General features: G+C 44.8%; 1 protein-coding gene across 1 annotated transcript; it reads right to left on the bottom strand.

Moving 5' to 3' along the window:
- Positions 1 to 9,833: 9,833 nt before the first annotated feature.
- LOC142255933 (nicotinamide N-methyltransferase-like) lies at positions 9,834 to 24,090 on the bottom strand. Its single transcript, XM_075327383.1, has 3 exons — positions 23,931 to 24,090; positions 21,950 to 22,157; positions 9,834 to 12,258 (listed from the first exon to the last, which is right to left on the bottom strand). Exons 1-3 carry the CDS (start codon positions 24,079 to 24,081, stop codon positions 11,835 to 11,837), a joined length of 783 nt encoding a protein of 260 aa, XP_075183498.1. The 5' UTR covers positions 24,082 to 24,090; the 3' UTR covers positions 9,834 to 11,834.

Here is a 24,090-nt window from a genome sequence, read left to right as displayed (position 1 = left end):
CGCTCGTTGGTGTCACACGTAACGACATCGCTAACGATGCCGGATGTGCGTCACGGAATCCGTGACCCCGGCGATATATCGTTAGATACGTTGTTGCGTGTAACGGGGCCTTTAGGCAGATCCGGTGTGATTACAGCTCTATGGCAACAACTGTGCACGTATAAAGCTTTGTATATTCTTAGCTTTTTCTCTATCAGTGATGGCTACTTCTGGCCTTCCCCTTCATGGTCATGTGATTTTACATTAGCCTGTACTCATGTGCTCCTTATGCCTCCAGCGTTCCTAGCTTCCATGACAATTCTGACGCAGTGTTAATGCCCACTTCTGGCTTTTTCCTCCCCAGTCATGTGTCATGGCCTGCGGCCGCACTTATCTTATAACTAGCATCCTTGGTTCTCATAGCAACATTGACGCATACTTCCGGACTCCCTCCCCGTGGCCACACGTCTCAACACCGGTATGTGATTTCTCCCTATGATTAAATGGGGGATATGAGTGCCTCACTTTGTGTATGATACTCACCCCTGATGAAGCCACCGAGCGTGGTGACCCGCGTTGGGTCACCTTGCCTCCATCCCCAACCTTTCATTGACCTCCTTACAGCCACACCAGCCTGTTAAGGGTAACATTACCTCCTGCATGCTCTACAGTGCAACCTTGGTTTACGAGAACAATCCGTTATGGGGGTGTGCTTGTAAACCAAGTTACTCATCTAGCAAGGCAAAATTTCCCATAGGAAATAATGCAAGCTCCGACAATTTGTTCCACAACTTGTTCAATGTCCCATCCTGGTCCCCTACTGTGCCATTCCACACATGCACCAACCCACACAAACACATGCACACACACATATTATGCTCACCTTACCTTCCGTTCCATCGCCGGCCTCATGGTTCTTGTAGTTCACCGGTACAGGATGTGTATCGGTTAACCATCGTGACTGATGCCCCGGAGCTTCCGCTGTCAGAGTGCTGACGACCATGCTCGGATGCTCAGTACTCATAACTAGTGATGAGTGGGCACTACCATGCTCGGGTGCTCAATACTTGTAACTAGTGATGAGCGAGCACTACCATGCTCGGGTGCTCGGTACTCATAACTAATGATGAGGAGCATTACCATGCACTGGTGTGGGGCTCTTGTAATGAGCAATTGGATGCTAGAATGGGCGTGATTCATGTACTAAGTATAAAGGAAGTCAATGGGAATGCAAGTATTTTCCGGAATGCTTGAGTTTCCCATTGACTTTCATTATACTCGGGTACTAGAGTACCCAAGTACTTGTGCATCTTTTTCTACCACAATTTTTCCTTCCACTCAACTTTCCATTAATATGCTTGGATATAGCACTCTATGAAGAGTCAGCTTCTTTAGCAAAGTCCTTTTGTAGCTTACCCTCCTTGTGGAGTGTGCCAATGACTGCCTTCTGGACATCTGTCAAGTCAGCAGTCTTCCAAATAATTGGGAAGCCTACTGAACCAGACTAAAGGTCACTTTACATGCTGCGATATCAGTACCGATATCGCTAGCGTGGGTACCCACCCCCATCGGTTGTGCGACATGGGCAAATCGCTGCCCGTAGCGCACAACATCGCCCGGACCCGTCACACTACTTACCTGCTCTGCGACGTCGCTGTGACCGGCGAACCGCCTCCTTTCTAAGGGGGCGGTCCGTGCGGCGTCACAGCGACGCCACTAAGTGGCCGCCCAATCAAAGCGGAGGGACGGAGATGAGCGGGATGTAACATCAAGCCCACCTTCTTCCTTCCGCATTGCGGGCGGCGGCAGGTAAGGTGAGGTTCCTCGTTCCTGCGGTGTCACACGGAGCGATATGTGCTGCCGCAGGAGCGACGAACTACATCGTACACGCTGCAGCAGCGATATTTGAGCATGGACCCCCATGTCACCGATGAGCGATTTTGAATGTTTTTGCGACGATTCAAAATCGCTCATAGGTGTCACACACAACGACATCGCTAATACGGCCGGATGTGGGTCACAAATTCCGTGACCCCAACAACATCGCATTAGCGATATCGTAACGTGTAAAGCGGCCTTAAGCAACCATTTTTAATGCTTAGGAAGCCTCTGCAGGTGTTTTCTGTTAATTATTCTAATTTTCAGAGATAAGGACTTTTGGGTTTTCATTGGCTGTAAGCCATAATCATCAGCATTAACAGAAATAAACACGTGAAATAGATCCCTCTGTGTGTAATGACTCTATATAATATATGATAAACACATGAAATAGATCCCTCTGTGTGTAATGAGTGACTCTATATAATATATGTTTTACTCTTTTTGTATTGAACTACTGAAATAAATTCATTTTTTGATAATATTCTAATTTATTGAGATGCCCTTGTATTATAAACATGTGAATCCACCTCCAGAAATCTTCTGACTCCTTATGATAACGATCAAAATTTGCTGTTTAATATAATGGCAAATAATAACAACACGAGGATCAGGAGGACGGACTGTCTGTTAACAGTAATCCAGAACATACACAATCAGCAAATTTTGTTTATTTAACCCCTTAATGCAAGACACAGCCAAAATTGTTCTCATCCCTCTAATTACTGATCTGTGGTTATTTTTTTGTGTGTTGCTGAGTGTAATTATATAAATTACAGAATGATCTTATATGTACATTAAAAAGACTTAAAAAAATGATACAGTGTATACAAAATATAAAAAAGCCTTATACAGCTTCGTCATTGAAAAAAAATAATGAAGCTCTGGTTAGTGAAATTTTGAGAGCTGAAAGTAAAAAAAAAGTTTTCTTAAAGGTCCTTTCAGGCCTGGTCAAAAAGGGATAATTTTTCCATTACAAGATCATATGGTGTGCCTTGACAAAGTATTCATACCCCATGAACGTTCATATCTGATGTTTTGTTGGATCGCACTCGGAACAAAACATCCGTCTGCCCCTGCACTAAGTCTGAGTTTTGAACCCACCTTTTTCATGGAATTGATTTTGATAGGTGGACCAGCATTTGTTGTGGTGGGTGTGAAGACACAGCCCTGTTCATTGTCTGTCAGGGGTTAATGTTCTTAATGTGGCCAGACATTGGTCCCTTTTGTGTGATAACTCGTGTTAAGTCATTGTTTTCTTCCGGACTCATCGGAGCCTTTCATTGTCTGAGGGTGTGTATGGCTAATTTAATGTAAATTATCTCAGCCTCTCTGTCTACCTTACTCTGAAGAGAATTATACAGGAGAATTAGCTATGCGGATTGGAATGCCACCCAATAAGAGCACAGTCTTAGTCCACCTGTCACGCTCCCCGGGTCCTCGGCTCCCCTTCCCGGGTCTCCTGTCCCGCTCCCCGGCTCACCTGCCACGCTCCCCGCGTCCCAGTCTCTTGTGCCCGTCCTTCCTAGGCTCCCTGGCCGCCGATCCCGGCGCCCGACGGCCTCCCAGGCCCTGGCCGGCTCCCCTGCGTCCTCCTCTCAGCCTCCTTCCCTGGCTTCTGGCACCCGGGCCGCGCGCATGCGCATTAGGGCGCGCGCGCGGTCACTGACCCTTTCTTAAAGGGCCAGCGCCCATTAACAGGAAATGAGGTTAGACAGGTACGGGGTATAAAGGGGGTTCTTGTCCAAGGGGGCGGGGCCTGATCTTCGTGTTTTCTGAGCTAGGAGTCAGGTCTCCTTGTGTTTTCCTGCCATACTTACATATCTCTCTTCTAGAGCTGATCCCGCCTCGCCATCCAGTCCTGCTGAATCCCGAGCCCCGCACGCTGTCCGTCAGCCATCTGACAGTCCGTACCATCTCGGATCCCTGCGGTGACCCGTCATCTCGCTCCAAAGGTTCCGGACCCCGCCTGACATCATCTTGGCTTCCGAACCTGAGCTACGTCACCCGGACTGCCATCTGTGACTCCGTGGTCCCAGGGACTCCTCCGCTACCTTCACTTGCACGGACTGTTCTGCTGCCCATCAGTGCTTCAGCTACCGGACTCCCTACCACCATCTTAGAGTTCGGCCCAGTGGATCCACCTCCTGGGTCTACCTGACCGCCCGGCCCTGACAGTAAGATCAGGCCATGGATCCCGCTGCAGCACTATTGGCCCTGCAAGAGGAACTCCAACGCCAGCGGGAAGTCCAGACCCGCATGCTGCAATTTATGACCTCCGTGGACACCCGCCTGTACACGTTACAAGCATCAATGACGCCTGCGGCAACCAGGTCCCCCACTAGGCAATCCACGGCTCCCGCACCAGTGGCAGCCGCGTCGGATGCCTCCCGACTCCGTTTGGCGTCACCACCTCGTTATGCTGGAGATCCCAAGACCTGCAGGGGCTTCATAAACCAATGTTCCCTTCATTTCACGCAGCTGCCACATCTGTTCGCCTCCGACCAAGCCAAGGTCGCCTTTATAATGTCTCACCTGGAGGGCGAGGCACTGGCGTGGATGAACCCCTTGTGGGAGAAGGAGGACCCCATGACCAAGGATCTTCAAGAGTTCCTGCAGGCCTTTCGCAGTACCTTTGACGAGCCGGGACGCGCCTCTGCGTCTGCTTCATCACTTCTCCGCCTACGTCAAGGAACACTGACGGTGGGCCAATACGCCATCCGTTTCCGCACTTTGGCTTCTGAACTCGGGTGGAATAATGAGGCCCTGACTGCCGCCTTCTGGGAAGGACTTTCGAGTCGCATCAAAGATGAGTTGGCGGGTCGTGACGTGCCCTCCACCCTAGATGCCCTGATTGCCCTAGCCACTCGAGTGGACATTCGTTTTCAGGAGCGCTCCAAAGAGCTGGTTCGTGAGCGACGTGCGGTACGGCACTCCTCCCCGCCACAGAAATCCTCTGTGCCACAGTCATCAACAGCTGGGATTCCTGTCCACGAACCCATGCAGGTTGACCGAGTACGACAGTCTGACCAACGTCGAGCAGAGCGGCTCGCCAAGGGCCTCTGCTTTTACTGCGGAGAGGGCACACATCTCCTACGCTCCTGTCCGGAAAGGCCGGGAAACTCCAAAGCCTAGGGTTGGTAGAAGAGGCCACCCTAGGTGCTGGGACTCTCTCAGACCCAGTTATGTGGACGGTACAAGTATCAACAGGAGAGACGCGCTTCACGGCTGAGGCATACCTCGACTCCGGAGCAGCAGGCAATTTTATCCAGCAGGCCACGGTGGACAAATACCAGCTGCCTGTTACTCTACTCGAGAAGCCCCTACTGATTGCCTCGGTGGATGGGAGACCCCTCTCTGATACCATCTCCTGGATCACCAAGCCGGTGGAACTGCGTATCGGTGCTCTGCACACCGAGAACATCTCTCTCTACGTCCTTCCACACATGTCCCATCAAATCCTGCTGGGACTTCCTTGGTTGCGAACACACGAACCATCAGTCAGCTGGGGTACTGGCGAAATCACCCGTTGGGGCTCTGCCTGTCATGAAAGATGTTTAAAGTCTATACAACCAGTCCGACGACCTCCGGTTCCTGAGTACCTACCGGGTCTGCCCTCGGCCTATTGGTCCTTCGCGGACGTTTTTGACAAGAAGGAGTCTGAGGTACTTCCGCCACACCGTCCCTACGATTGCGCCATCGACCTGCTCCCAGGAACAACACCACCTCGAGGACGGATATATCCGTTGTCTCCAGCCGAAACCAGGGCCATGTCCACCTACATCACGGAAAGCCTGGCAAAGGGATTCATCCGGAGATCCTCCTCTCCTGCGGGAGCAGGCTTCTTCTTCGTTAAGAAGAAAGAGGGTGACCTACGCCCATGCATTGACTACCGGGGCTTGAATCAGATTACCATAAAAAACAAGTACCCCCTACCGCTCATCCCCGAATTATTCGATCGGCTCAGAGGAGCCCGTGTGTTCACCAAACTGGATCTTCGGGGTGCCTACAACCTAGTTCGTATCCGCTCTGGAGACGAATGGAAGACCGCGTTTAATACTCGCGATGGGCACTATGAATACTGCGTGATGCCCTTCGGTCTGTGTAACGCTCCTGCCGTATTCCAAGAACTGGTGAACGACATTTTCCGGGACCTCCTCTACGTATGTGTAGTAGTTTATCTGGATGACATCCTTGTCTTTTCTCCGGACCTCCAGACCCACAGAGAGAACGTAAAGCTGGTTCTACAAAGACTGAGAGAGAATCGTCTCTACGCCAAATATGAAAAGTGCGTCTTTGAGCAGTCTTCTCTTCCTTTCCTGGGATACATCATCTCGGGTACAGGGCTGCAGATGGATCCAAAGAAGGTCTCCTCCATCCTCCACTGGCCTCCCCCTTCTGGACTGAAGGCAATCCAACGGTTCCTGGGATTTGCCAACTACTACCGCCAGTTTATCCCTCACTTCTCCGCCCTGACTGCTCCTCTCTCCGCTCTGACCAAAAAGGAGGCTAATCCAAAGGACTGGTCACCTGCGGCCGACGCCGCGTTTTGCTCCCTGAAGCGAGCATTCGCCTCCTCTCCTGTACTCCACCGACCGGAGTTAAACCGCCAGTTCACCTTAGAGGTGGATGCCTCCTCCTCAGGAGCCGGAGCAGTGCTCATGCAAAAATCCTCCTCCGGGAAGATGGTGACTTGCGGTTTCTTCTCTAAAAGCTTCTCAGCACCTGAACGTAATTACACCATCGGTGACCGAGAACTATTGGCGGTCAAACTGGCTCTGGAGGAGTGGCGCTACCTCCTGGAAGGAGCAGTGTACCCTGTGATTATCTACACGGACCACAAGAACCTGGAATACCTGCGGTCCGCTCAGCGACTGAACCCACGACAAGCCAGGTGGTCCTTATTCTTTGCCAGGTTTGACTTCCAGCTTCACTTCCGACCCGCAGACAAGAATATACGCGCTGATGCCTTGTCTAGGTCTCTCATGCCTCTGGAGCAGGAGGAAGAGACTACCCAACCTATCATCTCTCCTAGCAAGATTGTTCCGGTGGCTCCTGTCACTCTGGCCCAGATACCACCCGGGAAGACCTATGTCTCTGAGACCGACAGGCAGAAAGTGTTACACTGGGGTCATGCCTCGAAAACAGCCGGCCATGCAGGCCAGAAGAGAACATGGGGTGCGATTGTACGCCATTACTGGTGGCCATCCCTTCGCACGGACGTTGCCGCCTTTGTCTCTGCCTGCCCCTCTTGTGCCAGGAACAAGACGCCCAAACACCTGCCCTATGGCCGTCTTCTGCCTCTGCCGATACCCTCAGTTCCATGGCAACACATAGCGATGGACTTTATTACGGACTTGCCAGTATCATCCGGACACACAGTCATATGGGTCGTGGTGGATCGGTTCTCCAAAATGGCTCACTTCGTCCCTATGCCCGGACTGCCCTCTGCTCAGGAACTCGCGGAAGCCTATATACAACATATCTTCCGCTTGCATGGCTTTCCTTCCCACATCGTGTCCGACAGAGGAACTCAGTTCACCTCCCGCTTCTGGAGGGCTCTCTGCAAACATCTGGGAGTGACTCTGGACTTTTCTTCCGCTTACCATCCTCAGTCTAATGGCCAAGTGGAAAGGGTCAATCAAATCTTGACCTCCTTTTTACGTCACTATGTCAACGCCCATCACGACGACTGGTCCACGCTTCTGCCTTGGGCTGAATTCTCCCATAACCACCACGTCAGTGAGTCGTCCTCCAAATCTCCCTTCCATGTCGTTTACGGACTGCAGCCTTCCGTCCCGTTGCCTATATCCCCTTCTTCGGATGTCCCTGCTGCTGATACTGTAGCCCGTGACTTCGCTACCATTTGGGACTCTGTCAAGGCGTCCCTTGGGCGCGCTTCCCAGCGGATGAAGAAACACGCTGACAAAAGGCGTCTAGACCCTCCGTGTTTCTCTCCTGGTGACCTGGTCTGGCTTGCTTCCCAGTACATCCGACTGAAGATACCTTCCTACAAGCTGGGTCCTCGCTACATCGGGCCGTTTAAGGTCCTCAGCAAGATCAATGAGGTCTCCTACAAACTGAGGCTTCCGACCACGATGAAAATACCCAACTCCTTCCACGTCTCTCTACTCAAGCCGGTGTTCCTTGGTCCCTTCTCCGCTGCTGCCAGTCCGGCTCCTCCTCCTATTGCTGAGGACGACATCTATGCGGTAAGGGATATCGTGGCCATGAAGACTGTTCGTGGCCGGCAGTTCTTCCTGGTGGACTGGGAGGGGTATGGTCCTGAGGATAGATCCTGGGAACCCAGGGAGAACTTGGGCTCTCCTCTGATCCGTGCCTTCATGTCCCGGTTGCGGGGAGGGGGGCGTGGGGAGGGGGGTACTGTCACGCTCCCCGGGTCCTCGGCTCCCCTTCCCGGGTCTCCTGTCCCGCTCCCCGGCTCACCTGCCACGCTCCCCGCGTCCCAGTCTCTTGTGCCCGTCCTTCCTAGGCTCCCTGGCCGCCGATCCCGGCGCCCGACGGCCTCCCAGGCCCTGGCCGGCTCCCCTGCGTCCTCCTCTCAGCCTCCTTCCCTGGCTTCTGGCACCCGGGCCGCGCGCATGCGCATTAGGGCGCGCGCGCGGTCACTGACCCTTTCTTAAAGGGCCAGCGCCCATTAACAGGAAATGAGGTTAGACAGGTACGGGGTATAAAGGGGGTTCTTGTCCAAGGGGGCGGGGCCTGATCTTCGTGTTTTCTGAGCTAGGAGTCAGGTCTCCTTGTGTTTTCCTGCCATACTTACATATCTCTCTTCTAGAGCTGATCCCGCCTCGCCATCCAGTCCTGCTGAATCCCGAGCCCCGCACGCTGTCCGTCAGCCATCTGACAGTCCGTACCATCTCGGATCCCTGCGGTGACCCGTCATCTCGCTCCAAAGGTTCCGGACCCCGCCTGACATCATCTTGGCTTCTGAACCTGAGCTACGTCACCCGGACTGCCATCTGTGACTCCGTGGTCCCAGGGACTCCTCCGCTACCTTCACTTGCACGGACTGTTCTGCTGCCCATCAGTGCTTCAGCTACCGGACTCCCTACCACCATCTTAGAGTTCGGCCCAGTGGATCCACCTCCTGGGTCTACCCGACCGCCCGGCCCTGACACCACCAATCTGGTAAGACCACAAATCCCTGGGATGAGTACCCGGGAGATATAAAAAGGGACTGCTTGAGTCACCAGGGTGTTCTTTTGCTACATGACTTCAATCTAGTGATTTCGGTCCTGGTTGGAAGTCCTTTACCCACCGGTTAGGGGATCAGAAACTGGACTATATTGTGCAGGAGTACCACCGAGGATTATAGGATTTGGCTGGAAGAAACCCAGGTTGGGACAATGAGGTTACCTGGCTATGGACTTTCTTGTGCTTGTGAAGCTTCCAACATTTGTCCCTTGCCTGTTCCCGGTGGGTCCGTGCCAAAAGCAGGGTGCTGCTGGTTTGGGGTATGTCGCCTTGGAAGCTCAAAAGGCACGAATATTCTACTCCCTGGTGATCAAGCGGAAGGGTGAGACTATTGCCTGTTACATTGTGTGATTTACAGGGTTTTGTGTTATATGCTTGTGATTGTTGGGGATCCAATAAAGTTTAATTATTGTAGTTCCCACATCCTGTGTTGTCTGAGTAGTGTTCTGTCCATGGGTTCGGAGGTCGGGCGTTCAGTTGGGATGAGCCGTGGTCCATGCGGTCTTTCTAAAGGCGGCCGGGCCAGCGGATGAGAGCACCCACTGACCCTCGCATCTCCACAGTGGCTTCTTATACTTATTGTAATGGATTTTTGTATCCATTTGCGACACCTAATTGTATTATGTTTGTAACTTTCCAGGTTGAAATATCTTTTCTAGAGACAGAGATTGGCAAGGGACCTTGGAAGGAACAGCATGGGAGCAGCCGGGGATTGGTAGAGTGAACATTACTCAAATTGGTCTTACACAGATATTTTAATACAGGTAAAATATATTTACGGTAACAGATATTTTATGAATTTATTACTCATATTTGTTTTGCGTAAAACACATGGTTTTCAAAAATAGACATTTTCTTTATTGCAATGCCATAATTGGTGGATTTCAAAAGCAAAGCTCCCATAAAATAGACCCTCCGGAATCCTTTGTAAAATTGTCTTTCTACGCTATATTCTACCTAAGCGGATCTTCAGAATTCTCTATAAATTCTATGGGTAAAGAATAACATAGAGAAAGCCTGGAATGTTATAATTAATGATGAGCGGGCACTACCATGTACTCGTAAAGAGCAGTTGGATGCTCGGAAAGGCTCAACTCAAGTACCTGAGTATAATGGAAGTCCATTCGGAACTCAACCATTTTCTGGAAAGGAAGGAAGTAGGGGAAACAATACAATAGGATTTAGATTGTGTAGTTAGTAAAGAATAGGGATTTTTTTACTATTATATTAAAAAATAGTTTAGCTTATGACTAAATAGATAGTGAAATTGCATGTCTTTGGATCACCCCTTAAATTTTTTTCTCATATTTGTAATTTTCATTGTCGAAATTTCATTACTGGAGACAGAGACTGATAACCGGACCTTGGAAGTGACTAATAAAGTGAAGTTAGTACACAAACCATTTTTTTAAGACATTTTCTTTATTGTAATACCATAATATGGAGATTTTAAAAGCATAGCACTAATAAAATATACCTCCGGGATCTTTTATACTCTCGCAATGTAAGTCTATGGGAAGCCCGAATAGTTGCTATTCGGCAACGTTTCGAGTTTCCCATAGACTTACATTGCGCATCGAATATTTGCAAATAGTTGAATAGCGGCGACCTATTCATCGAATATGGGCGTAGCCGAATATTTGAGGTATTCGATCATCCCTAGTTATAAAGCAATCGGTATTAAAATATAACTTTTAGTAGTTAACATTATCTACAATTTAAATTGTATTTCATTATCTACAAAGAAAGATTTAAGCAAAGAAAAATTATTCTTTATTAGAGAGGAGTGAACCCGAGGTTCGATGTTCGGTGTTCGTACCAAACACAGACTTTTCAAAAATTAGAGTTTGGATTCGGAGTTCGAGTGCTTTACATATGCAAACCACTCACGTGAGCATCACTATGGTCGGTTGCGCTTAGTGCTCATCCCTGTGCAAGCCGCCTTGCAGTGTTTGATCAGCACGCACCGGGGGTGCAACAACGGCATGATTGGATGTAGTGTGCAGCAAACAAGAAAAAAATGGAAAAACTCTGTCCACCCGCCTCTGGAAGTGATCTGTTTATGACTGGCTCCATGTGAGCGGAGACCCAAACTGCCCAATTAGTGACTTCCCTTGGGGTTCAGGTCCATTTTGGGTCCCAAACAAAATGTTATCTAAAGTCCGGCTGAATCCGCCAAACCGAACTTCTATGGGTCCGCTCATCTCTATTCTTTACAAATTCCAAAAATAGAAATAGCATAAAAATAAGATAGAGGAATCCCTGATTTTGTTATAATCCTTTTTAAAGCTTTACTTATAAACTTTAAATTTGAAAGATTTTATTGATTTTCAAGAAAACACAAAGCACTTGACAACACAGCATATGAAGTGCCAACATTGATATATACACTTGCGTAAGTGCCTATAAACTGGAAGAAAGCAGTACTTGATATCTCAGTTTCTACCAAGACCCAGAGTCCAACTGGCTACTGGAGAAACAACCAGTAAAACCAGTCCTGGCTGCGGTTACCTGCATTGAACTTCTAAGTTCTCACCTGAGCTCCGGAGTGTAGCCCAGCCTGTCCGCAGCTGTCATGAACTGAACTGCAATCACCGGAGAATCAGTCGGCGCTCTCAGTTCAGTCCTGCAAACTCACTGTTCAGGCCAGGCTGCACTCTGGAGCTTAGGTTAGAGCTACAGAGTTCAATGCAGGTAACCGCAACCAGGACTGGTATTACTGGCGGTTTCTCCGGTAGCCAGTCCAACACTGCCTAGACCTACTTCTCTTTATGAGCTACAATATAAAAGAGAACATTACAATCACACAGGTCATCAACTGTTGTTCTCGTATTAGTTTTGTAGCAGTCAATGATAAAACCTTCCTCAGCCAGAGCTTTCCTTACAAACGTCTCGTCATATGTGAAATTATGGTACTTGTCTTTCCCAACTGTGAAAAATGTTGCACCTAAATCCCCAAGAAATATAATCTGTCCTCCAGGTTTTAGCAACTCTGAGAACTTCCTGAAATATCTCATGTAATCATCTTGGTCTTTGCTGATAACATCTAGGAGCCAAAAACTAATGATACAATCCGCTGGTGGTAAGACGATCGGATCCATCATATTTTCTTTCTCGAGGTCACATTTCACAACATGGTGAATAGCTGATCGCACTTTTTGTTCTCTTTCCTGTAATTGGTCACTAGCAAAAAAAAATAAAAATTGAATAAAGTTATTTTTTTATATCGTAAACATTAGTAAGGAGAAATGAAAACTCATTAGTTAGCTCAAAATTACCGGTTTCTAGAACTGATCAAAAGTCCTAAATTTGACCATTCAAAATGTTATCGGAAATCGCATCCCACTTACCTCATACTTACCAATACTCTCTATGGCTATAGATAAACTTTTAAAAGAACATCAGTATATTGTTTCACATTTTCTAATTACTAATAATTACATGATAGTTACATTTTGGAATGCAAAGATACCCTTATAATTGAAAACATAATTGAAACAATAGCGACATGTGACATTTATGAGTATAATTATGCTCTTAAAAATGGTAAATACTTTAAAATGTGACAAAAATTGGTCTCGTTAGAATAATAAATTTGAGACTTCTTTGACCTAAATTACGGTCTCTCCTTTCTGTATTTGCTAATGTTTCCCCTTAAAGAGGTTATCCACTACCATAACTGTTTTTTTCCCAGACATTTTGCTATTACATGCCTCTTAAAACATCCATAATCTTAGTTTTGCAATATTAACTTTTATCATCCTCATTGCAGATTACAGCTCTGATGGGGTTAATCAACAATTTCCTCTCTCTTGACTTTCTGTGTTCTTTTACTACAAGTTCCATCATGCATTGCAGTGGCATGTAAACCGTCACCTATCACTCATAAATAGGAAGATAGATAGATAATAGATTCATTGCTACATATCTTTTACAGCTATTTAGACAAATAAATAAATAATTCAATGAAAAAAATGGCCTGAGATATCCTCTATTTTTGATAACAAGCGCAGTTAAAGCAGACAGCTATAGGCTGAAGCCCTCATCTGTCAGCTTTACCTTGGCTGGTTATCAAATGTGGAGGGGATCCCATGCCGCATGTTATAATTATTTTTTTAAATAATTAAAAAAAATAATGTGAGGTTCCCCCCATTTTTGATAACTAGCCAAGGTAAAGCAGACAGCTGGAAGCTGGTATTATCAGGCTGGGAAGGCCCATGCTTATTGGGACCTTCCCAGCCTAAAAATACCAGGCTGCAGCCACCCCAAAAGTGGCGCATCCATTAGATGCACCAATTCTAACACTTTGCCCAGCTCTTCCTGATTTCCCTTCTGTGGTGGCTGGCAATTGAAGTAATGCTTGTGATATTGATGTCAGCTGGGTATTCACAGTTGGCATTAAGCCCTGGTGTTAGTAATGGAGATGCGTCTATCAGACACCCCCATTACTAACCAAGTAAGCTTAAAGAGAAAAAAAACCCCACAATAAATATTTTATTTTACCCCCCGACTCAGTTGCTTAGCATATGGAACTGCATTCAGAGAATGATTTCGCCATAGGCTGTAACAGCTGAGTCTCACGCTGTGTTTAGGTAGAGCCGACACCAATGATGTGAGTTTTGGCACACACAGCCACATCCTGGGAAGGCGGCGTTCAGAAGAATTTCCACTCCACCAATGCAAATGTACCCTTAACACACATGTACCCTGTACACAGATGGAGGTATCCCTAATTATAATGTAGCATTCCCTACCTATGATCTTCATAATCTGAAGCAACTTTCAGGTATAACTAAATACAGTGAATCTCCCACTAAGGGTCTTCACCCCTATACCAAAGGACGTGATTATATAAAAGAAAGACCCGTGAGAAATGCTAACCAGAACCCACCTCCTGTGATTCATTATACAAAAAACTTTATTGGTGGACAAAAAACCTTATTGGTGGACTTCTTCCTCAACTTCTTTTCTCTTCTTGAAAATACTTCTCTGAAAAAATTCTTCTGTGTAGTGACTTGGCGTGAAAAAGGCCTCATAGGGTCGAAACGTCCCATGTCTTCTTAGTCACCTTGATAATAAACATACAAGTAAATGCAAAGAAAAATTCAACTCTTTCTTTTCCTTTCTAAAATTTTTTTTCAAAAATATATTTTGTTCTTTATACTGAAAGAGAGGGCAGTGTTTACAGTTGAGACACCAGTGATGAGCGGTGATGTCATAACGTTACCGCAGGTCACAAAGGACAGGTCACATAGAAGGTAGCGTGAGAGCTGGCAGTAGTAAACTGCATAACCTTATGAGGTCACCGCTCATCACTGCTGCTGACTTTTGTGCTACCGTCTGGGTAACCCGACCGGAGTGAACTACAGTAACTTATGATATCACTGCTCGTCCCACTAGCTGGTTCTTATAGAGTGCAGCATGAGACCTGGCAGTGGGTGCTGTTACAGCCTTTATGGCTTTGTTCTCTAGATGAGGCTCCATACGCAAGGCCACTGAGTCAGGGAACTTCGTAGAACCTCCATGTGGACTACATCAGAGCTGTGTGGGAGTTTTTTTGGAACTAAATTTCTGAATTATGGACTGTTTCCTGTCTTTATTTCTTTTTTTATCTCTTTTTATGTATTTCAGTTTCACTTTTGTCAACTAGTTTGGATTTATTGAACTACGTCGAGTCTACATGGTTTTTACATTTTTCAAAAAAAATTGGTGAATAAATACTAGAGTTTTGGGGTGTTTTTGGGGTGTGTTTTTTTTTCTCTCTTTACACTTACTGGGTAAATATGGAGGTGTTTGATAGATGCCTCTCCATTGCTAACACCAGGGCTTGATGCCAGCTGACAATACGCAGCTGACATCAACCCCATAAGTATTATCCAAATTTCTAGTCCACCAGGGCAATTGGTAAAAGCCATGCAAAGTGCCAAAATTGGCGCATCTAATTAATGCATCACTTCTGAAGTGGCTAAGGGCTGCTATTTTTTGCCTGGGAAGGGCCAAATAACCATAGACCTTCACAGCCTGATAATACCAGCCCCTAGCTGTATGCTTTACCTTGGCTGAATATAAAAAATGAGGGGAACCTCACATCTTTTATTTAACCAAAATAATTATAAATAACGGTGTGGGTTCCCCTCTATGTTTGATAACCAGCCAAAGTAAATTTGACAGCTGAGGGTTGCAGCCTGCAGCTGTCTGCAATACCTGTGCTGGTTATTAAAAACAGGCAGAGGTCATGTCATTTTTTTCATTTAATTATTTATTTGTTTGGCTAAACAGCTGACGCTGTGCAAGCTATGTAGCTGCAGTGGCAGAGGAAACCAGGACAGTGGAAAGCGTGATCCTTAGTAAAGAGGAAGGAAATTGGATGAAAGAACAGAGTGGTCAACCAGATACCGGTCCTGGGACAGGATGCGTAGCAGTACGGCCATGAGATTAATAACTCAGAAAGGTAAAGGGCCAAGACAGTGCCGATAACGTGAGATGAAAATTGTACCCTGGGCAGGAGTTCCAAGGCTTCAGAAGCAAAGACGCTAACCACATATTGGCAAAGTAGTTCCTTTAAGGTGAAGAGAGGACGTAACACCGTGGGTTGAGAATAGGATTCTCACTAACTAGACCGTAGTATCATGCCTGATATGTGGAGAACGGAAACAAAAATGCTCTGTGTTGCAAAAGAAATGTTTGCAAAGTTATGCACTCGCTGTCTATTGTACATAGTTGACACCAAGTTGGCAGTTTAGTAAATGACTCTTCATTTTGGACTGCTGGTCTCCCTCATTAAACCTTCTAATATTTGGTCCTGGCCAACTGAAATAATCGATAGTGTGCAGCCTGCAATTGAATAGTTCCCCTTTAGACAAAGTCCACCCACCTTCATGTAATGTATCAGGGTGTAAGAGACGAGGACCTCGCCATGTTAAAGTTAAGCCCCTACCAAAAATATTGATTACTATACACATTTGGTTAATTGCAGTGTTAAGAGTGAGAATTAACTTATCTAAAATACTTAATTCAGCCATTTCACAGATCCAGATATTTATTCTAGTTGATTTAGCCAATAGGCCGCTTTTCACGCTGCGATCTCGCTATCGATATCGCTAGCGAGCGTACCCGCCCCTGTCGGTTGTGCATCACGGCAAATCGCTGCCCGTGGCGCACAGCCGCACAACATCGTTTGAACCCGTCACATGTACTTACCTGCCTAGCGACGTCGCTGTTGCCAGCTAACTGCCTCCTTTCTAAGGGGGCGGTTCGTTCGGCGTCACTGCGATGTCACTAAGCGGCCGCCCAATAGAAGCGGAGGGGCAGAGATGAGCAGGACGAACATCCCGCCCACCTCCTTCCTTCCTCATTGCGGGCGGCCGCAGGTAAGGTGAGGTTCCTCGTTCCTGTGGTGTCACACATAGCGATGTGTGCTGCCGCAGGAACGACAAACAACATCATACCTGCAACAGCAACAATATTTGGGAATGTAGGAACGTGTCAACGAGCAACGATAAGGTGAGTATTTTTGCTCGTTAGCAGTCGCTCGTATGTGTCACACGCAATGATATCGCTAACGAGGCCGGATGTGCGTCACGAATTCTGTGACCCCAACGACATCGCTTTAGCGATGTCGCTGCGTGTAAAGCAGCCTTAACACATATTTATAAATGCTTTTGCTTTCTATTAATATATATATTCAGCGATTTTCCTTAATGCAATATGCCAGATTATGTAGTTCAATGGTGGCGCCTGCATCCTGGACAACGCCTAAGAAGATAACGTTTCGGAGAACTCCCGAAGTTTGGACCAACCAATCCAGTAGAGATGATGCAAATTGCTTCACACCTTGAGCCCGACCCACGATATTCAATTGAACTATATCTTGCCTACGATCTTTTCTTTCTAGAATTACAAAAGTTATTGTAAACAATAGATCAAGCAGAATCTCATTGGCGTCTGTCATGAGAGGAAGCCATTAACTGACCACAGTCTGTTATTTCTTCCTGCGTGCACACATGACATTCCAGATAATCTGAAAGGGCAGTTGGACCTTGAGAGACCCCATGAGTCTCCCCCCACCAGCAGCATATGAAGAGTTTAGCAAATGGAAAGAGCACTTTCTATTAGCAGTTGCCAACCCCTCAGTACCGGTGTGTTGCAGGAGTGCTGATAAGTTGGCAGCTAAAAGTCTAACAGTGACCTACAGATTTGCTTCATACTACTGTGTAATAGATTCTTCCAAATGCGGAGGGCTGGGGTAAATAGTCTAGCTGGTAGTCTGAAGCCGGGGTCAGCTGATGGTATGAAAACTAATTTGAGTTTCATCCTGAGAACGCCAGCAATTTTCATCCATAATCCATCCATGTGTCCATATTTTATGTCCGTGTAGCAGTCGCCTTTATGCAACAACATTTTAAAATGTAGATGATAAAGTACAGTTTGCTAGGTTAATAATGGCAATATATCCGTAAAAAGTACCGATGCTACATGGATGATCTCGTGGGATCCAATTTTTTATTGCGCACCAATAGACTTGTAAAGACAACTCATCCAATATTCGGAAGAGAATAGTGGATGCTGTGTTTTTTTCTTCACTCGGATGCTCGATCTGTGTGAAAAAAATTTCATTTGAGCAGAAAATTCCAGGAAGTATCAAAAACAAAGCAGCTTTATTTAAAACATATGTAAATTGAACACCGGTGCTACTGAGATGGTGGAGCCGCTGGTGATCAAGTGGTCCTGTGTAAAAAACGCCTAGATAAAAGGGTTACAATAAAGTATTAAATATAACACCGCGGATCCAATATAGATACATGTAATGGTGCTGGACAAATATTACCCAAAGAAAAGGGCTCTTAACACAATAAAATTAGGTTAAGTGTCAATAGCAATACTCCTTTCCACCATAAACCGGAGCGCCACAGTGGCGACAATACCACCAAACATGAGTGTCACATACTCAGGAATCGGAGAGTTGAGAAGCTGCAGATCCAACCGACAGGTGGTGTGCATGGTCCATAGTGTGACTAGGGCTTTCCTGAAGAGGCTTAATGCAAGTATGACTTCTCCCGGAGTAAGTTGTGCAGAGCAGGTGGCAGAAAAACGCAATACAGGCCAGAGCACCCCGGCCGGTGGTGTCCCAGCTGTATGGGAATCGCGTGTAGAATAGCGTGTGACGTCATAGGGTCAGGTGGAGAACCTGAAACAGTTGTGAATGAAGTAGGTGGCATGCACTGTTTTGGACTCTCCACTAGGGGGCCGGCGACTTTAAATAGCAGCTTCAATCCTGGGTCCATAATCTCTGATAAAGAAGGACGACAGTCCTTTGAAACACGTTGGTTTATGGACCCAGCGTGAGCCCGTAGCGCTCACCATCTGATCCTGTGATGTCACACGCTATTCCACATGTGATTCCCATGCAGCCGGGATACCACCGGCCAGGGTGCTCCAACCTGTATCGCGTTTTGCTGCCACCCCCTCGGCACAATTTACTCTGGGAGAAGTAACACTTGCATTCAGCCTCTTCAGGAAAGCCCTAGTCACACTACGGACCGCGCACACCACCTGTCGGTTCCATCTGCAGCTTCTCAAGTCTCCAATTCCTAAGTAAGTGACACTCATGTTTGGTGGTATTGTCACCATGGTGCAGCTCCGGTTTATGGTGGAAAGGAGTATTGCTATAGACATTTAACCTAATTTTATTGTGTTAAGAGCCCTTTTCTTTGGGTAATATTTGTCCAGCCTCATTACATACAGTGCAGACCAAAAGTTTGGACACACCTTCTAATTTAAAGAGTTTTCTTTATTTTTAGGACTCTGAAAATTGTAGATTCACATTGAAGGCATCAAAACTATGAATGAAAACATGTGGAATGAAATACTTAAAAAAGTGTGAAGCAACTGAAAATACGTCTTATATTCTAGGTTTTTCAAAGTAGCCGCCTTTTCCTTTGATTACTGCTTTGCACACTCTTGGCATTCTGTTGATGAGCTTCAAGAGGTAGTCACCGGAAATGGTTTTCCAACAGTCTTGAAGGAGTTCCCAGAGGTGCTTAGCACTTGGCCCTTTTGCCTTCACTCTGCGGTCCAGCTCACCCCAAACCATCTCAATTGGGTTCAGGTCTGGTGACTGTGGAGACCAGGTCATCTGGTGTAGCACCCCATCACTCTCCTTCTTAGTCAAATAACCCCTACACAGCCTGAAGGTGTGTTTGGGGTCATTGTCCTGTTGAAAAATAAATGATGGTCCAACTAAATGCAAACAGGATGGAATAGCATGCCGCTGCAAGATGCTGGGGTAGCCATGCTGGTTCTGTATGCCTTCAATTTTGAATAAATCCCCAACAGTGTCACCAGCAAAGCACCCCCACACCATCACACCTCCTCTTCCATGCTTCACGGTGGGAACCAGCCATGTAGAGTCCATCCGTTCACATTTTCTACAAAGACACAGTGGTTGGTTCCAAAGATCTCAAATTTGGACTCATCAGACCAAAGCACAGATTTCCACTGGTCTAATGTCCATTCCTTGTGTTCTTTAGCCCAAACAAGTCTCTTCTGCTTGTTGCCTGTCCTTAGCAGTGGTTTCCTAGCAGCTATTTTACCATGAAGGCTGCTGCACAAAGTCTCCTCTTAACAGTTGTTCTAGAGATGAGAAGGTGTGTCCAAACTTTTGGTCTGTACTGTATATCTATATTGGATGTGCAGTGTACTATTTAATACTTTATTTAAAACATGAAATACCAACAAGAAACAAAAACCACAGTGTCAAAAACACGATAAAAACACGTTAAAATAATGCACGCAAAAAAATGCAAGTAACTCAATTTACACAATAGGTGCGGAAATTCTGCAACATCAAAAACTCACTAAAAACTCCTTGTAGGAATGTATTATCTAGGCATCCAAAGATGTTCAAGTCAGCTTGTGGGACTAATCAGTATTGTTATAAAAATATGTTTTTATATGTAAAAAAACAACAAAACAATGGCTTATTTGTGACAGGAAAATACTTTCACAAAATATGCCAGAATTCTTGTTTTTTTTATGAAACCTCATATAAAATAAAATAAAAAGTGTTGAAAAAATAAAATCTATCCCAAAATAGTATAAGTGAAAATAGATAGTCATGCAAAAGCACGCCCTTGTAAAATTCTGTAAATGTAAAACTATGGCTCTTAGAATAGTACTACAAAAATCACTTTTTTTCTTGTTTTTTTTTAAGTAATTTTCTCGTCCAAACGTAGTAAAACAATATAAATTTGGTATTATTGAAATTGTATAAAAAATATCATAAAATAAAGCTAATATGTCAATTATACTGCAGGGTGAACCACATACATACATTCTTTACAGAGCTATCCTAGATTTACTGTTTTCTGTTCATCCCATTCAGGGTGGTACAGTGGCTCAGTGGTTAACACTGCAGTCTTGTGGTGGCTCAGTGGGTAACACTGCAGTCTTGTGGTGGCTCAGTGGTTAGCACTGCAGTCTTGTGGTGGCTCAGTGGTTAACACTGCCGTCTTGTGGTGGCTCAGTGCTTAACACTGCAGTCTTGTGGTGGCTCAGTGGGAAACACTGCAGTCTTGTAGTTGCTCAGTGTTTAGCACTGCAGTCTTGGGGTGGCTCAGTGGTTAGCACTGAAGTATTGCAGCGCTGGGGTCCTGAGTTCAAATCCCACCAAGCACAACATATGCAAGGAGTTTGTATGTTCTCCCCGTGTTTGTGTGGGTTTCCTACTGGTTCTCCGGTTTCCTCCCACACTCCAAAAACATACAGATATGGAGCCTAGATTGTCAGCCTCAATGGGGACAGTGTTGCCAATGTATGTAAAGCGCTGTGGAATCAATAGCGCTATATAAATGAAAAACTATTATTATATTTCCCCACTAGCAAAAAAATAATATAAAAAATAATAGAAAAATAAATAAAAAGAGGTAAAAAAGTCACGCTTTTTTAAGATTAGAGCAATAGAATCTATAGTTTGTCTGGGAAATAAAATCACAAGGCGCTTTATATAAAAAAAATTATGTGAATCAGAAAAAAATAACTCTTAAAAAGTCATTTTTATGCCAAATTAACCAAACTTAAAAAGGAACTGTCACACTGTAATCTAAGATGTACACTAGCAGTACAGCGCAGTAATGTGGGACAGAGAAGATTCCTGAAACTATCTGAGAAGGTAGTTAGCTGGTAAACCACTAAGGGCGGTTAGAGTGGAGAAAACGTATGAGCAGAGAATTCCCTAGCAGATGTAATACTAGTCAAGCCCACCAGATGGCAGTAGAATCATCAGAAAGCCGTGTCACAACATGAGGTCTTGTAAATACACAGGGGCAAAGTCTAAACGTAGTCAGAGTAAAGCAAACAGTCAGTAGACGGGAAATCAGAACTCAGAAGCGAGGGAGAATGGGAAGACAAGAACAGAATCAAGGTAAACAGATAAGGAATGAACAGGGAGATTGCGGGAGAGACGCTGACAAGATGGAAACAGAGAACAGAAGAGGTTAACAACAGGTCAGGTGAACACGGAGGTCAGGAGGGGGCAGGGCAGACAACAGGTCACTCACGAGCAGAACACAGCAGAGCCACAAATATCACTGGCCTAGTCCCAGAGAAACAGTGCCCTAATAAAGCAGCCTGACCTCCATAACAAGGCAGGAAGGATTAACCCCTAACGTGACCTGTATCAGAAGTGAAACTAAAAAAAAGGCTCAGCTGCAGCTGAACCAGGAGTAAATTATGACAGGAACTATATAAATTTGATATTGTCTCAATCGTATTGAATGGCAGTATAGAGACTATAGATTGTGTCAATTGTACGTAATGATGAGAGGTGTCTAAAAAAATTCATCTATAATTTCAGTTTTTTGAATGAATATCTCACCTCTTTCCTTCTATGTCTACATGAAGTTTTGTGACATGTTCCCAGTCAAACGCTCCTGTACGTTCGTTCGCCCATCTCTTCAGCTCCATGATGCATCTGTCACTGACTTTCAGGACTATGATGTGCTTGAAAAACTCACAGGCTGCATATAAGTGATGAACCATGGAACCAAGACTGAGGTCAATCAAGATGTCTCCTTTAATAAGACCTGCAGAAAAATATCCAAATATTAAAACATTTCATATGTTAAAGCAGACTCACATATTGATCATCTATCCTTTTTGACACCTGACAACCCCACCGATCTACTCTAGCAGTGGCCGGATGTAAGCAATATACAGACTAGAACAGTCTATGCCGAAAAAACCCTTAGACCGCTCATTCAAAATGCATATACTGATCTATTCCAGCTGGGCAGAAATTCACAAAACTGAAAACAAGGCAGGTGGACGACGGCCGTTTCGTGTAGGCAGAACCCATAGAAGCACATTTGCCAGCATGAAACGGCCGTTGTCAACCTGCCACCCTGTATCCTCCTCTCCCCTGTTTTGTTATCCCTGAATTAAATAAAGCAATAGAAATCAAGCAATCAGGGTGAGTGCCAACCTTTTTTTCTTGTGAAGTGAACAGCATCCCTGATGAAGATAAGAGCGAAATGTACGTAGGGGCGTGAGGAGGGTGACACAAAGCACAGTCTAAGATCAGTAAGCATTGTTTTATCTATTTAAACAATTTTGTACTTGCATAATTTTATAAGCTGAGCTAGTATTTAATAATCTGGTGTTGGATAGGGGGACGTTTTTAAGAGCACTAGGAACTTTTTACTTATCTTGTTTATACTACTGCTGAATCTATTGGTGTTGAATTGGGTAAAGGTTTGATGGAACACTAGGCACTTTTCACTTTCTTTATATGTTGATAGATATTTATTGAGCAACTATTTAGTATTACCTTATTTAATTGTCACAAGTAAATAATTGTAATATTTGTTTTTATAATATTTACACCCCTACACTTTTGATATGGTATTTATATAATCTTTTAATTTATTAATATTATTTTATTTTTGGTTGGCTGTTAAATGTGGCAACCAAAAATAAAATAATATTAATAAATTAAAAGATTATATAAATTATATATATATATAAGATTATATAAATACCATATCAAAAGTGTAGGGGTGTTATTGATCATTACTATTAATAACTATAACACTGTGACACTTAAAATTAATATAATGTTTTAACTAAAGATTTTTGTTAGCTCAATATTTATGATTTTTTTCACTTATTTATTTAATTATTAGATGACCTTTTCTACACTATAGCATTTATTTCCTATGCTTATCACATAAATGATGTATGGTTTATGTCTATATTATTATAATTATGCTTTGCAATAACTCTTAGTTGATATTTGTATTTTATTTGTCTCCTGCCGTGACTGTGGACGTTGTGTTATCCCCTTAATTTTGTATTTTAGCACCAGCTATATATATTTTTACGATATTTGTTTTGGATATATGTTTTTTATGAGACTGAAATATAAATAAAAAATATTTATTGGGCATAATACTTGGTGTTGGTTGTGTTTAATCAACCTTTAGTGTTGTGATAATGAACAGATATGGTAAAATTGTGACATCTCCAATTATCGGCACATGGTTTTTGGGTAGCTCGCTGACTGTACAGCGCCACTTCTTCAACTGGTGGGGAGTTTTGGTATAATTTTTTTTAAGACGCTCTCCTTTTCCCCATGTCTTGAATAGCATATATACCAATTTTCAGCCAATTCTGTCCATTGGGTCAGTCTGCACACGGCTCCAAACACCTTAGGTTATTTTATATCCACCTTTTATAAAAATTTAGAAAAAGTGTTTTCCCCCTTTGCTCTCTTTAGTTGCAGGTTAGTTAGGGCAAAATAAGATCTTACAATAATTTTTCAATAATAAAAGTATAAAAAAAAGAAATAAAATTCTTACCTTCCGAGAAAGTGTTTCTCAAACATTCAATGGGAAATAACGAGAAATGTTGCTCAAAGATCGTAGTAGATTTTTCTGAAAAATAATGCTCCAAAAATTGTCTAGAGTCAAAGCTTTCTTCATGATAGAGCTTACGGGTGCAGGGATCCATCGTCTCACC

The sequence above is a fragment of the Anomaloglossus baeobatrachus genome, chromosome 11 (genome assembly GCF_048569485.1).
Source record: "Anomaloglossus baeobatrachus isolate aAnoBae1 chromosome 11, aAnoBae1.hap1, whole genome shotgun sequence".
Classification (NCBI taxonomy): domain Eukaryota; kingdom Metazoa; phylum Chordata; class Amphibia; order Anura; family Aromobatidae; genus Anomaloglossus; species Anomaloglossus baeobatrachus.
This window is presented reverse-complemented; position numbering and strand designations above follow the sequence as displayed.